Source organism: Perognathus longimembris, chromosome 9, assembly GCF_023159225.1.
Source record: "Perognathus longimembris pacificus isolate PPM17 chromosome 9, ASM2315922v1, whole genome shotgun sequence".
NCBI lineage: Eukaryota > Metazoa > Chordata > Mammalia > Rodentia > Heteromyidae > Perognathus > Perognathus longimembris.
Genome location: NC_063169.1, coordinates 54,127,410 through 54,142,430, shown reverse-complemented (window position 1 = coordinate 54,142,430; position 15,021 = coordinate 54,127,410). Strand labels below are relative to the sequence as shown.

At 40.6% G+C, this 15,021-nt stretch overlaps 1 protein-coding gene across 2 annotated transcripts; it reads left to right on the top strand.

The window, feature by feature from the left end:
• Positions 1 to 14,027, top strand: Il22ra2 (interleukin 22 receptor subunit alpha 2). Of its 2 annotated transcripts, none has more exons than XM_048354670.1 (5): positions 1 to 76; positions 4,509 to 4,644; positions 7,722 to 7,900; positions 12,139 to 12,308; positions 13,482 to 14,027. In XM_048354670.1, exons 2-5 carry the CDS (start codon positions 4,532 to 4,534, stop codon positions 13,629 to 13,631), a joined length of 612 nt encoding a protein of 203 aa, XP_048210627.1. In that variant the 5' UTR covers positions 1 to 76; positions 4,509 to 4,531; the 3' UTR covers positions 13,632 to 14,027. The 2 variants fall into 2 exon arrangements, with proteins under 2 accessions (XP_048210627.1, XP_048210626.1); XM_048354669.1 differs by lacking the exon at positions 1 to 76 and adding an exon at positions 2,614 to 2,692.
• The last annotated feature ends 994 nt before the right edge of the window (positions 14,028 to 15,021 follow it).

The window sequence follows — 15,021 nt, the reverse complement described above, 5'->3', positions numbered from 1 at the left end:
AAGAAGGCAGCCAATGAGACTGAAGCCAGAATTCCATGCCAAAAGAAAGACAGAGCAGAGCCTTTCCCCATGAATTGTAAGTTTCATACTTCCCACACTCTCATTTGAAACGTCATTGCAACCCATTAAATTTCACTTGAAACAATTCAGTGCAAGTTCCTCCACTTCCAAATTAGTGAGAAAATATAATGTAACCTTATCATTGAATCTATCTTGAGGCAGTGTTAGCCACATCGACTTTTACATCCACTGTGATATTATACAATGAGAAGCTCACTGAATGCTGACAAACCTGGTTTGGTTACTGAAATTTAGTGTTGTACCAAATCCAGTTCTAAGAGTTTATAACTCTTCTACCTTCCTCCTAATTTCCTCTTACTTGTTCTACAAAAGCAGTAACTCAGTAGAAACTCCAGTTTCATTCCCTACTACTTTCTAGTTGAAGCCTTAAAGTATGTCCTTTTTCTTCTTAACTAACAATTTGATTGTTTTACACACACACACACACACACACACACACACACACCAATTTAAAAGCAAAATGAATTCACAGACTTCAATCTAGTAGCAACTTCAGTAAGTGAAAGACAATGGCACAAAGGCTGGGTAACAGGGCTCACCAGCATGCTGTAAAGAGAACAGACATATGCTTCTTTTTCTCTTTTCTTTCTTTCTTTCTTTCTTTCTTTCTTTTTTCTTTTCTTTCTTTCTTCTTTCTCTCCCTCCCTCCCTCCCTCCCTCCCTCCTTTCCTCCCTCCCTCCCTCCCTCCTTTCCTCCCTCCCTCCCTCCCTCCCTCCTTTCCTCACTCCCTCCGTCCCTTCTTTCTTTCTTTCCTTCCTTCCTTCCTTCCTTCCTTCCTTCCTTCCTTCCTTCCTTCCTTCCTTCCTTCCTTCCTTCCTTCTCCTGGGGCTTGAACTCTGAGCCTGGGCACTGTTCCTGAGCTCCTTTTGCTCAGGGTTAGCACTCTACCACTTGAGCTCCAGCTCAACTTCTGACTTTTTCTGTCACTCATTTAAGGAGAGAAAGAGACAGAGGAGAGGCAAAGAGATGTCACACCATGCCTTACCTTCTACTGTCTATATCCTCACTCACCTGGGAATCTTAGCTGCTACTCAGAACAGCACCTAGTTTATGGTAGAGCAACACAAACTTTTTGAATGTGAATGACTGAAGGAACTAACAAATGAAGGCCAAAGCAAATTATGAGGCCAATAAAGTTTTAACAAAGTTGTAGAAATAGATTCTACTTTTTGTTGGAAGATGAACAAAGACACATTGATCATAAAGAAATTCCAAGAATTTATGACATTTTCTTCAGTATGCTTCACACTTATATGTACTCTGGATTGTACTGATATTATATTACTGGAAATTTGAGGAATATGTTTGATATAAAAATGTTATAAAATGACTTTAAATACAAACCATTTAAAAATCCAGAAATACTCGTGTGTATAACAGAAAAGTTTCAACACTTCCTGTCACTTTGTCCTATTTATATAGAATATGTTGGTGATAAGTTAATCTATAGCCATAAATAGCTTTTCCATTCTCTAATGTTAGTTATTCTGTCCTGTAGCATAGCAGTTCATAAGTCATTATTGATGGGTGCTGTTATTATGGAAGTTATCCCCAAATAAATCCATCAAATAAATATTTATAATTCTAAGAAAAAGAATGAATATAACTATTCAGCTGATATCACTGTTCTTCACAAAATGGGCTGTTTTACTGAAAACCATGAACAGGATTAACTGCATAAGAAACAAAACATGAAGGCAGAAACTCTTTCCTCTTTTGATTTCAAGAGCCTCTTTTTAAAAAAAATACTATTATGCTTTTATGTATAATTTTAGTGTCTCTTAAAACATATGGAAAAAAGTTTTATGAAACAATTTAATAAATCGTGATGAAGGAACAGATGAATTCAATCTGATTTCAAAGGAGATAAATTAAAAAGAAAGATTTAATGTTGCTCAACCCCTTTGTCCCCCACTTGCCTTGTTTATGGCCTCATTCTGTTTGAGACAGGTCTTCATCAAGGTTGCCTGAAACTAGGGGATGGAATGGAGGAGGAGGAGCCATGGAGAGGAAAAAGCCTGAGGAGAGTTTGAGGGTACCTCAGGGCCCAAGGGAGTTTAACTGGGGAGCTTCCCAAAAAGGGGAGGGGAAGAAAGGCTCAGTGAGAGACTACCCTGTAATGCTGGAAGCTGTCACTGCCCAGCCCAGTACTGAGAGTCAACCTCGCAGCCCCATTCTGCTTCCTAGAAGCTCTTTGGGCAGGTAAATTGCTGCCTTCATTCACCCACGTGCAGCTTGCAAAACCTCGGTCCTACCCAACCCGCAGGGTCTGTTAACAAAGCCTTAGCAAAAAAACAACAAAAAAAACTTCCAGGCAAACGTGACTTAGACCAGGATTTTTGATTTATTTTTATTTCAAATGATTCTTATCTTTTATGAATGTTAAAAAAAATAACTTAATTTATAAATGGCAAATCCAAACAGCTAACAAGAAAACATTTTCATTGGCTAAGCCCAAAAAGAGGTTGGTCAAGGTTTCTAGTTCCCTCTTCTGAGGCTGTCTCCCTCCTTGAAGGGAGCACTGGCTGGCCAGCCATCCACCTGCAACCATGGTGCCTAAACATTGCTTCCTAGGCTTCCTCATCGGGTTCGTCCTGACTGGTGGAGGAGGTAAGTGCTTCATCTCCTTTGCATTGCCTGAGTGGAATCACGAAGCTATTAGAAATGCATATGCTGTTCTTCTAGGCTTTGTAAAGCTTTCATCTTGTTTTGATTGCTAAATGGTCAGCACCAACATGGGGTCAGTTCCCCTCTGCAGTCTCAAGAGCTATGCTGGTGCCCTAATGCGAGCCTACCAGCTGCCTAGGTGCAGAGAAGTTCACACAGACTAACTCTGCGTCCATTTCCTTCTCTGTCTTCAGCACTGCTCTTACCTCGAAGGGACATTGTCACATCATGTTTAGATGCACAGGCCTCTAAGTCAGGTTAAACAAGGTCTAGATTTCACCTCTACCATTTACTCAACATGTTACTTAACACTCTGTGCTTCTACTCCCTCCTCTGTGGAATGGTGATTGTAGGCCACTGTGAGAGTTCAGTGAGGTAATGTACCCATCAAGTTTTTAGAGCAGTGCCCGGCACAGACTAGGGATCATAAATAACTTGGTAGAGCTCCCTGTTGATGTTTACAGAACACTTCAAGTGTGCAGAACACATTAGCACCTCAGCACACCTTTCAGCCAGTGCATGAAATCCCAGGGCAATAGATTGGCTCTTTCAATGTAAATGGCTTCCCTGTGACCACATACTTTTCCTGTGACTATACACAAAACAACCCAAGCTACCATCTTCCAGAAATCCAAAAAGAGGAGTAGACTGCCTCTGGCCCTTGGTAACAGCAAAGCCCTTGATAAAAAACACTTAGAAGGGAGTTAAATGCTACTAGAATAACTACAGCTCTACATCTTCTAGGTGCATAACCTCCATTGAAAAATAAAATAGTAAGAATACCTACCGAATTTGGTGATTGTAAGAGTTAAATTTAAGTTGAAAAGTATGACTATAGCCTGCTATATGTTGAATGACCACATCTGGTCAATGTTCTGGGCTAGAAGGAAGAAGAAGAGAAAAGAATTTTCTCGGCCTCTGATGCACTGTTTCTTGTATAAGTTCCTCTCTCCTGAGGCTCTGCTCTGGGTTTATTTGGTCAGTCTGGATCTGGGGTCAGATAAGATCTACTCTACCATTTGCTGCTGAGCAAGTTCCTTCATGTTTCTAATGCTTAGTCTTTAGTCTGTAAAAACTAATGGTAATACCTTTTCTTATGAAAGAGATGAAAATTTTGATGTGGCTAAAGATAACAGTCCCTTGGTTTCTGGTACTGAGTTGTTATTGTGGGTGGTAGCAGTGAGATTGTTAGAAAAATAAGAGAAGAAGAGATGGGCACCATGGCTCACAACCATAATCCCAACTACTTGGGAGGCAGAGACAGAAGCATCTGGTCTAAGGCTGGCCTGGACAAAAGCGGGAGACAGTATCTTAAAAACCAAAGCCAAAAGGTCTAGAGCTTTGGGTTTTCTATAAAGTTAGTCCTCTCTATCAAGGGGTAAAGTGCTTAAGTCCCAGGACTGCCCCAAAAGAACAAATAAAAGGAAGAAAGGAAAGAAGGAAGGGAGGGAGGGAGGGAAGGAGGGAGGGAAAGAGGAAGGGAAACAAGGCAGGAAGTTTACTGCATATCAACACTTTTACATTAATAGTCCCCCCCAAAATGACAATTTCTGCACATCAACATTTTTACATTAAATAGTCCCCCCCCACCCCCGCCAATGACAATTTCTGTGCTCTTCTCAGAATTCTAAGGGCAATTCCTGAGCCCTTAGAGCAACAGCTTCTGGGATCCTGATACAGGCATCACATTAAAAAAGTACTGCTAATACCAATCCTGCTGATGGTAACATTCAATGTTTTGTTTCTCTTATTCTTTCAGAACCTCAGCCAGCCCATGAATCTATGAACCCGCTGAGAGTTCAATTTCAGTCCCGAAATTTTCACAACGTTTTGCACTGGCAGCCTGGGAGGGCCCCTTCCAACCACAGCAGGATCTATTTTGTGCAATACAAAAAGTAAGTAATCTGAGCTCCCTGTGGTTGACAGAGAAGCCCCCAGGAATCATATATCCTGGGATGCACGCGACTGTTGGGGTCTGGGCTTTGTCCAAGGGGTTCATTCAAGCTAAGAAGAAGCAGAGGTAGGGACAGAAGGGACTTTCTTGCTTGAAGGCATCCTGCTGTCTGGAAGACATGACGTGCAATCTAGGCAGGAGCCATGTAAGGTCTCGGAAACTCAGCACTGAGATCCTTGCACACCAGGTGCCTACCCAGTGATGGGCTCTCATTACATATTTTCAAAAAATGTTGGAAGACACTTGTTTGGCACATAGTGGATTTCCAATTGAAGTGTCACTATTGGTTCAAATGAACTTGTGACAAACATAAAGATGGGTGTGTAAAAATACAGTTTTAATCTAAAAGTCCTTTTTAAGAGTGAGTCTTACTTTCTAGAAAGTTCTTTTCAAATATGAATAAGTCCTGCCAGCACAAACACAAAGTGGAACATGATACTACAAGCTCCCTTCACAGAATGATCAAACTTAAGGGATCATCGCCAAATTTCAGATACAATCTATTCCTTTCTTAAGTCAAGGCTTAGAAACAGACTTTTCTGATTTGAAATCACTCCCATTCATAAACGTCCCTTAGGGCTTTTTAACTTTCTTTTTAAAACTTTTTGAGGCTCTCCTCCTGGCTGTTCGATGCTGGTTGACAGAAAGTACTACAGTTTACTTTTCATAGTTTTCTGAACTTCTTAGATTTCAGAAAGTCAGATACTGACATGAGCCAAAATAGCGAGTTTTATTCCATGAATTTATCCATGTCTCTCTAACCTGAAATAAATCCTCGATTTAGAGTTTCCTATAATAATCTCAGATGGAACATCGCCATAAAGTTGGTCTTCAATAGCTTCTGAATTTCTCTGTATATTTGGTTTACCTGTTATAAAATATATAAATCCTTTTTTGTTTGTTTGTCAGTTGTGGGGCTTGAACTCTGGGCCTGGGCACTGTCCCTGAGTTCTTCAGCTCAAAGCTAGCACTCTACCACTTGAGCCACAGCACCACTTCCCACATAAATGTTTACAATAAAAGATTCTTCATCACACAAAACAAATTTGTAAAGGGATAAGGATGCTTCCAGCATATAGGAAATAGAGACCGGTACTAATTGTAGATATTCCCTTAAGCAGTATACATAGGTCCTAACTGGACCTGTTGGTGACCACAATAAAAAGTGTATTAGAAATCATTTTGCCAGAAAGCTTTAGAGAACTTTAGAGAACTGTGGAAGAAGTTTGAATTTGTAATTCTTCTTAAATGAATTTCGGACCCTAGAATACCTGAATCCATTCCGGTCGTTAGTATCCTCAACAGAACAATGCAGGGTGTGTGTGTGTGTGTGTGTGTGTGTGTGTGTGTGTGTGTGTGTGTGTGTGTGTGTGGTGGGGCTTGAACTCGCGGCCTGGGCACTGTTCATGAGCTCTTAGGCTCAAGGCTAGCATTTTGATTCACAGCTCCATTTCTGGTTTTCTGGTGATTAATTGGAGATAAGAGTTTCAAAGATTTTTCCGCCTAGGCTGAGTTCAAACCAGGATCCTCAGATCTCAGCCTCCTGAGTAGCTAGGATTACAGGCATGAGCCACCACTACCCAGCCACAATGCAGATTTATAATGCTGAAAACTTTCATTTGGTTGTATCCAATTCATGTGGATTCAGTGTTAACATCTGTACCCTTACAAACAGAACAAAAATGAGGTCTCATAATAAATGAGAACTCAGTCATTACAGTTAGATTCAGACAATATCGCAACAAGAAACAACATTCAAGAATCATCCAACTGTGTTGTTGTTGGTTCTGATTTAATCCTGAGGTCTTGAAACGTGCATTACATGGAGTGACGAGTGCATCCCAGTATTCCTCCGTATATCGCTAGAATGTGAGATTTCAGGTCCTGAACCCAGGAGAGCCTTTGCCCCCAGCCTCTGCCTCCTGTGCTGCTCCCCGCTATGGCATTACTGCATTTGCTTTCACTTGTGACTGAAGGAGAAGTTAAGCGTTAAGCTTCCCTTCACCTGTGACACTCTCACCTGGGTTGAGGCTGAGTCTATCTCCCTTTGCCTCTTAGCCTTTTTGCCGTGGTTTCTCTCCCTCTCTTCCTGCCCCAGTCACAGGACTCCCTACAGAACCCTCTCTACAACCTCTGGTCAATTTTCAATAAGAAGACAAGCCCCCTATGTTGCATAAGCACCACTTGAGATGAGAAGTGATAGAAACTTCTTACAATCAACTCACTATTCAATAGTGAGCTAATGAGAAGTAGAGAAAACCCTTGAGGATGAATACTTAAAAAACAGATGTTTGTTTGTTTACCAAAAGAAGCAGTTGACTAAGTACAAACAAATAAATAAATACATGCCCTTATCTTAATGATATACGTCTCAAGGTTCAATTTATCTTTCAACAAGCTAACACTTAGATCACTAAGAAGGAATATTTTAAATTTTCCTCAAGTAAAACATAAATGGTACTGATATTAGAGGACAGGTTTCAACCTGTTTAAAAAATAATACTCAGAACCAGGTGCCAATAGCTCATACCTGTAATCCTAGCTGCTCAGGAGGCTTAGGTCTGAGGATCACGATTCAAACCAGCCCCACACAGAAAAGGCCATGACACTCTTATCTCCAATTAACCACCAAAAAATCCAAAGTAGAGCTGTTGCTCAAGTGGTAGAGCATTAGTCTTGAGCACAAAAGCTGGAGGACAGTGCCCAGGCACTGAGTTCAAGCTGTAAAACCAGCTAATAATAATATTCCTCTAAGCCAGGCTCTGGTGGCTCAGACCGGTAATGCTATCTTCTCAGGAGGCTGAGAGCTCCTGGCTGGAAACCAGCTCAGGCAAAAAAAAGTCCATGAGATTCTCATCTCCAATTAAGCAGCAAAAAGTCAGAAGTAGAGCTGTGGCTCAAGGCACTAAGATCAAGCCTCAGTACTAGGACACCAACAAATAGAATAATACTCTGAATGAACTAGCCTCCTTTTGTGCAGAAACAGAACTCAGATATTTGTCTTTTGCCCTTCTACAGGTATGGACAGAAAGAATGGAAGAATAAAGCCGAGTGTTGGGAGACACAAGAGCTCTTCTGTGACCTCACTGATGAAACATCCGATCTGCGGGAACTCTATTACGGAAGGGTGAGGATGGCCTCCGCTGGGAACTACTCAGGATGGAGTATGACACGTCGCTTCACCCCTTGGTGGGCAAGTGAGTGCTGGGAGGTGCTTTGGCTTGGTTGTTCCAGTCCTTGAACAGCCTTACAGAACTGGGTCAGCTCCCAGGCCCTATGCTATACCACAAGGCCCATGGGGGTCGTGTCACGTGACAGAACCTTGGGACATCTCTGGGGGTAACTTTTGCTGTCCTCATTTGACAGCCTAGAAAAATCAATTGCAAAGGTTGGGCTCAGTTTCAAGGTTTCTATTGCCTGAGTTAGGACTAAAAATATTTTCTGACCATGGAGCCTTTACTCTGAAGTGCTGCTGGACTGTTACTTCTGAACAAGGTATTTTTAAAGAATTTATACAAATATCCTTAGTTCTAGATTCAGCAGACATTGTCCAACTTCTGTTAAATCTTACTACTTGCAGATGTGGAAACCTGTTTCAGGATCTGGTCCTTTTCCTGGTTACCATCTTTTTTTTTCTTTCAGTGATCTCTTGATCTCAGTATTTTGGGGTTAATAATGCTGTGTATTCAGCCAATCCACCTCTTCTACCTAGTACAATGTCCTACTAGATCTAAAGGAATAAGATTATATCCAAATGCTAGACACAATGGCACTCAGAAGGAAAGTTCTGGTTTGTTTGCTTAATTGATTATAGTACCAATTGGACAAACCAATCTATGGTATCTACCTTATTGTTTCCTGAGATAACTTAGAACTAAAATTCAAGACATACAGTAGGCAATTCTCTAGTTGGGGGAAAGTGAAGCTACATAACTAAGCTGGTGTATGTATGTCCATGGGGAAAATTTATGGAGAATCATATTATAGATTATAGCCTTAGAAATGAATTCACCACATTGAAATTATCTGTCAGACAAGCCGCTTCCAATCAATCCAGTAGGTCCATCAGATAAGACTAGCCAAAGACATTAGCTGAGATGAAGAGATACTTTAGCTCAATCCTATTTAAATTGGGTTCAGAGAGGCTTAGGTTCTTACTATGTGGCCACTTTTCATAAAAGAATAAGAAGTCTCAGAAAGTAGTCTTGAGAGCTTGTTTGAAGGTTCTAGCAAGGGAGGCACAGCTACTCACATGCCCTTGACAGAAGACCTGTCTTCCTCTATTGGGCATGGTCATCTTCCTCTATTGGGCATGGTCGTCTTCTTCGACCTAGCACTCAGCTTTGGGAGGGACGCACATGGAGTGGTGAGGGATCCCCACCCAGCCAGCTAGATCAACTGAATCAACCCTGACCATCAGTGGGGTAACAGATATCACAGCCAGATCACATTCACATCCATCAGAAAGTCATCTTTAAAAGGTCCTTTTGCAAGGATAAAAAGACAAATGACTCCAAAAGCAATACTAACAAAACCATTTGGTGTAAACCAAATGGGGGAAGAGGGAAAAGGGGAGCGAGGAGGAGGGAGATGAGGAGGTAACAAATTGTACAAGAAATGTACCCATTGCCTTACATATGAAACTGTAACCCCTCTGTATATCACTTTGACAATAAATAATTATTCACAAAAAAAAAGCTCCTTTTGCTAGACCTCACTGGCTCACGCCTATAATCCTAGCTCAGGAGGTGAGATCTGAGTATGGAGTATCTAGGTTTGAAGCTAGCCAGAGCAGGAAACGTCCAAAAGACTGTTCTCTTCAATTAACCACCAAAAAGCCTGAAGGGAAGCTGTGATTCAAGTGGTAGAGTGCTGGCCTTCAGAAGAAAAAAAAACAACAAAAACTCAGGGATAGTGCCAGTACCTGAGTTCAATACCCATTAGTATCATTTTTAAACAGCCTTTTGTGCCAGGTTTTCACAGATACAGGAGTAAGAAATCCATCAATAAAACAGCTAAAAGCTATAACTCCTCTTACCCAAGCAATTGTGAGGAGTCATGCCAGTGAACCTTCTCCTCTGCCTCCATCTTGGCCCTATCCTCCCATATCCCCGCCCTCCCTCCCCCTGTGAAAAACCTGTTTTGAAATACAAAGATGAGGACAAGCTGTTCCCAAAGCCTGTGGTGCAGGCTAATGAGCCGCCAGCATGCATGGCCTTGCCCAACATCTCTTGTGAGTAGCAGGGTGTAATCATTCATTCAGAAGTTCTGTTTCCTGGTGTCTATCTAGAAACACCATTTTTATAAAAAGAAAAAGGAAAGACAAAAGTAGCGTTTGATTCTCAGTAAGATTTCAATATCATCTGCTCCCAGAATTTCTCGGATTAAAAATAAAGCTGACCTTTTATGAAATAGGCCTGATATTCTAGAATCATCTTGCCTCTTTATTCATTCAGGAATTATTTGTGAAGTATTTACTTTGCTCCAGGCACTTTACTAGATCGTAGTAGTATCTAGGCAGCTTGGCAAGTGCAGTAGCCTCTTTCTTTCTAGAATGCACTGGTTAATATAAAATATATATATGTATAAAATAATCACACATCCATAAAGTGACATTGTGTCTAGTGATATGAAAGAAGGAAGACATTAGTGGGGCATTTAGTAGAAAAAACTGGCAGGATTTGGTTTGAAAGCCAATTCAGTGGAATGTACAGTAATCAAGAAGAATGAATTCAATTTTGGACATACTGAGTTTAAGATGCTTTGATGTATCCAAGGGTAATGTCTGTAGAGACTTAAAGGACTTGGGGCTGGGGATATAGCCTAGTGGCAAGAGTGCCTGCCTCGGATACACGAGGCCCTAGGTTCGATTCCCCAGCACCACATATACAGAAAACGGCCAGAAGCGGCGCTGTGGCTCAAGTGGCAGAGTGCTAGCCTTGAGCGGGAAGAAGCCAGGGACAGTGCTCAGGCCCTGAGTCCAAGGCCCAGGACTGGCCAAAAAAAAAAAAAAAAAAAAAGAAATCTTCTGAGACTTAAAGGACTTAACGGCAAGGTCTCTGTTAGTGATGCAAATCTATCTGTGGCTCATTTGCACAGCCTGATCTAGACTTTGATTATAGTGGCTAGGAAGAGAGCACTGAATGAGAGAAATGGTTTTGTAAGACAAGTTAGTAAGGGAATCTCATCAAAAGATGCTTGAGATGGGTAAATTTGAGAAGGAATAGGGATTTGTAGGGAATAGTTAAGAAGCTAGAAGAAATCAGTAGACTGAGGTAATCATGGGAAGAGAATATTTAAAAGACAAGTTGGAGGTGTAGCTCAATAGTAGAGTACTTGCCTAGCATGCACATGACTGAGTTCAATCAAGGGTCCTGTTTAGGTGGTTTTTGTTTTTTCAGCAGTGAAGGAAAAAGAAGAGTAGTCAGTGAGTGAAGTGCTGAGAGATCAAACTGATGAGGCCCTGGAACAAAATAGAACCCAGGGAATTGTGAAGAATGAACATCCTGTTGCAAAATCCAACATCACAGATCACAGACCAAGAGGCCTGAAGATGTCAAGTATTCAGCTCACTGATACTTCTAGGCTAATGAATGAAACATACATATTGAATAGCATATTCAACACACATTAATATGCATATACAAAAGCTCTGGTATTTAACTATAACATGGGCCTATTGAAATCTAAGGACACACGGATTGGTACATTCAAAGAACAGGCTAATTATGTTCATGAATACAAAACATTTTTTCAGTAATCATAGCTTGGACCATATGGAATAAACAGTTCTCAGCTTAAATATGAATATTTTAATAAAAAGAATGCACAACAATGTGTAATTGTGCCAAGTGGAAAAAAGTTGAAAACACAGCCACATACAAGAAAATCTGGTTTGAGGGAAACCAACAATGTTGATCTTTACATCTTTCAGTGCTAGAGACTAAATACAGGGCAGAGTGTTGAATACAAAGAATGTTAGAACTATGTTTGTTTTTTTAATCTAAGGGAATTAATGACACATCTTACTACTATGTGAAACTGAGCTAAGACACATTCTCCTCGTTTACACGTGGTAGACAAGAGGGTCAGCAGAATTTGGAGCATGACAAGCAGCATCAGGATTAAACATCAGCTCCGTTAGAGGAGAAGAGAAAAGTGTAAACAAAGGGAAACTCCTCCTATGTTCAGGGACAAAACAGCTGAGAGGGCTGAACTTTCAGCTCCAAATCAGACAGCTGGGATGGGAGTGCGGAAAGCCCTCGTCTAATACTTAAGAGAAACAGGATACACACAGTGAAACCCACTGTCCTGAGGACATTTGCCCAACTTGCTTTGATTTCTGAATATAATGATTCTTCGAGGCAATATTGTGTTCGTGTTAGCTAACTCAATTTTTTGAGTCCTTCATTAACCATATTTATTCTTTCCCCAGCAAATATAGACCCTCCAGTGATTAATGTAACCCAACATAACGGATCTGTGTTGGTAGTTCTGCATGCCCCAGATTTTCCCTACAGACACCAAAAAGGAACAAATGTAACCGTGGAAAATTACTATGACTTAGTGTACCGAGTTTTTTTAATCAATAATTCACTAGAAAAGGTAAGTTCAGAGGAATATATACTAGTACTCTTCCCTGTGAGTGACTTTGTGTTTTTCATGCTTTTTTGTTTGCTTGTTTGTTTCTTTGAGTCAGAATCTTACTATGTAGCCTAGGCTGGCTTTGAACTCCAGATCCTGCTAGCTCAGCCCCTCTGAATGTTGGGATTCTAGGTTTTGTTTTGTCTTAAATCAACACATTGATGATGTTATGTATCCTCTCTTTTGCTACTCTTCCTCCTCTTCTTTTCCTTTGTCTTTTTTTCTGTTGTCTTCAATGGTAGACAGTTTATAACCATCAGAGTTTATATGTGAACATGAGGGTGTGTATTATATGTGTGTGCATATGTGTATGTGCTGTGTGTACTCATATGTGCCCTTTCAATCACTCAACTAATGTACACTCTGTCTTCCCTGCATTTCTAAGAATAGGCAGTAACAAGTTTCCACACTTTAATTTAGTAGCTGTTGAATCACTATATTCTGAATAACAATTTCGTTAGGGCAATTTACACTAAAAAAAATTCACCATCAGTGCCTTTCTCTGAGATTAGCAGTGAACTGAATGTTCCTTTCAGATGTCCATTTGAGACAGGATTCCTTTGGTTAAAAAGATGAGAACCCCCACTAAAATGAACTGAAATTCAAAAGAAATGAGAGAGAAGTTTTATTTGGAGATATCCAGCAAACTCGAGGACAACCACAAACAACAAACCCAGTGCTGCCGGGCTTTGTACAGAGGAGAAAGGAAATGGAAAGCAAGTGTGACAGGATCTTGCTCCATCTCTGACTTTCTATCCCTGTGGCCATCTATAGTAATCTCTGAGAGTCAGCTCCATTCTCCTTTGGGGTTTTTGTTGAGTCAGAGTCTTACTATGTAGCCCAGGCTGGCTTTGAAGTAGACAGTTCAAATCCCTGAAAAAGTGACTCTGACCAGTGTGCCAGTCAATCAACATCCCTCAGGGAAAAGTCAGTAGCCCCTCTACTTGGCCACATGACAGGTCACATTTCAAGATTACGTCCCAAGGCTCTAGGGAAAAAGATGTGTCCAGGAAGGAATCTAACAGTCAACTACTACCATGACCTTGTAAAACGGAACAATTTTCACAACAACAAAACAAATCAGTGATTCACTGGAAATAATTGATCGTCTCACTTTTTCTCCCTTCCATACAGGAGCAAAACATATATGAAGGAGCTGGAAGAGTTGTTGAAATTGGAGCTCTCATGCCTCACTCTGGCTACTGCATAGTGGCTGAAATCTATCAGCCCATGTTAGGCAGAAGCAGCCAGAGAAGTGAAGAGATATGTGTGAAAATTCCCTAATTGGTCTGGAGAGCCCTACCACATATAAGTCCAAAGCACTTCACAAATCTAATGAGCCCTGCTTGAAGAATCTCCCTGAAAATTGTATCTATTTCCTTAAAAGAATGCTCACTAGGACTGCAAAGGACTTCTTTGTATATCCATTCTTTCTGTATATTTCACTTGTAACCTAGATTTGAACAACTCTTCTCAAGAATTAGAATTGAAAGCAGAGGCAACGAATAAAGAGCTCTAGGAAATGTGAAACTTCATTTCTAAATGTAACATCTCAAACAATATTTAGTCATGAGATAGGAAGATATAAATGAAGAGCCTATGACGAATGAATTTTAATAAAAATGTCAAGGTGCTTTTATAAAGTAGCATTACAATCTGGGAGATTATTGTCTCTGCCTTGGAATTTTAGCTTTTTCTTTCTTTCTTTCTGTTTTGCTTGGGATCTTTTTGATTTTGGTTCTTTGTGGGGAGAAAGATAGGCAAAGAGCTTGGGGGAGGTTGATGAGGCCCATTGGATGGGTGAGGAATAGGGTCGTATGTGCCAACAACATTTACACGTAGGAAATTGGGCACTTCGAAAGCCTGATAATAGAAAATGGCTACAGTCTCATGTAAGTTATTAGGTAACATCAATTTTGCTTTTAGTTTGTTTTCTTTGTTTTCATGCTTGAGCACTTAGGTATGCACAGGCAAATATAAAATGCTTCATAAGAAATGATGATTGTCACATTTATCAACATGCTAGGAACACATTGTCATTTGCTTCAATAAATCTTTCCATGTTTTGCTTTATGTTTTGAAATATTTGTTGTTTCCACCCTTAAAGAACACAGTGTTTAAGTCTGTCAGATGAAATGCTGCCCATTTTAAGCCCATCCTAAGTTCTAGCCTAGGAGTAGCAAACAGTGGGAGGGTTCCAGGCACTCACTGAGCATGTGCTGGGATCACATAGAAATCCACTCTTATACTTGTCAAGCTGAAAGCCATAGAGCCATCTTTGTCCCCTCTCCCTCTGTATTTAGAGCATCAAGAAACTCTTGGTGTAAACCAACTGAACAACTCATGGGGGGAGAGGGAAAGGGGGAGGGAGAGGGAGAGGAAGGAGGTAACAAATTGTACAAGAAATGTACCCACTGCCTTATGTAAGAAACTGTAACCCCTCTGTATATCACTTTGACAATAATTATTCAAAAAAGTGATTGAAATAAAGTCAAATAGAACTTCAAATATCAAAAAAAAACCAACTCTATTGGATACACCTCAAAATAGGATACTTTTTTGCAACCACTTTATTCCAAGCCACCATCTTGTTGCCTCTGGATAATGACCACTGCCACCTTACTCTGCTTGCCTTGCTCTGGTCTCAGCAAGGTACCCAAGGCTTGGAACAAAA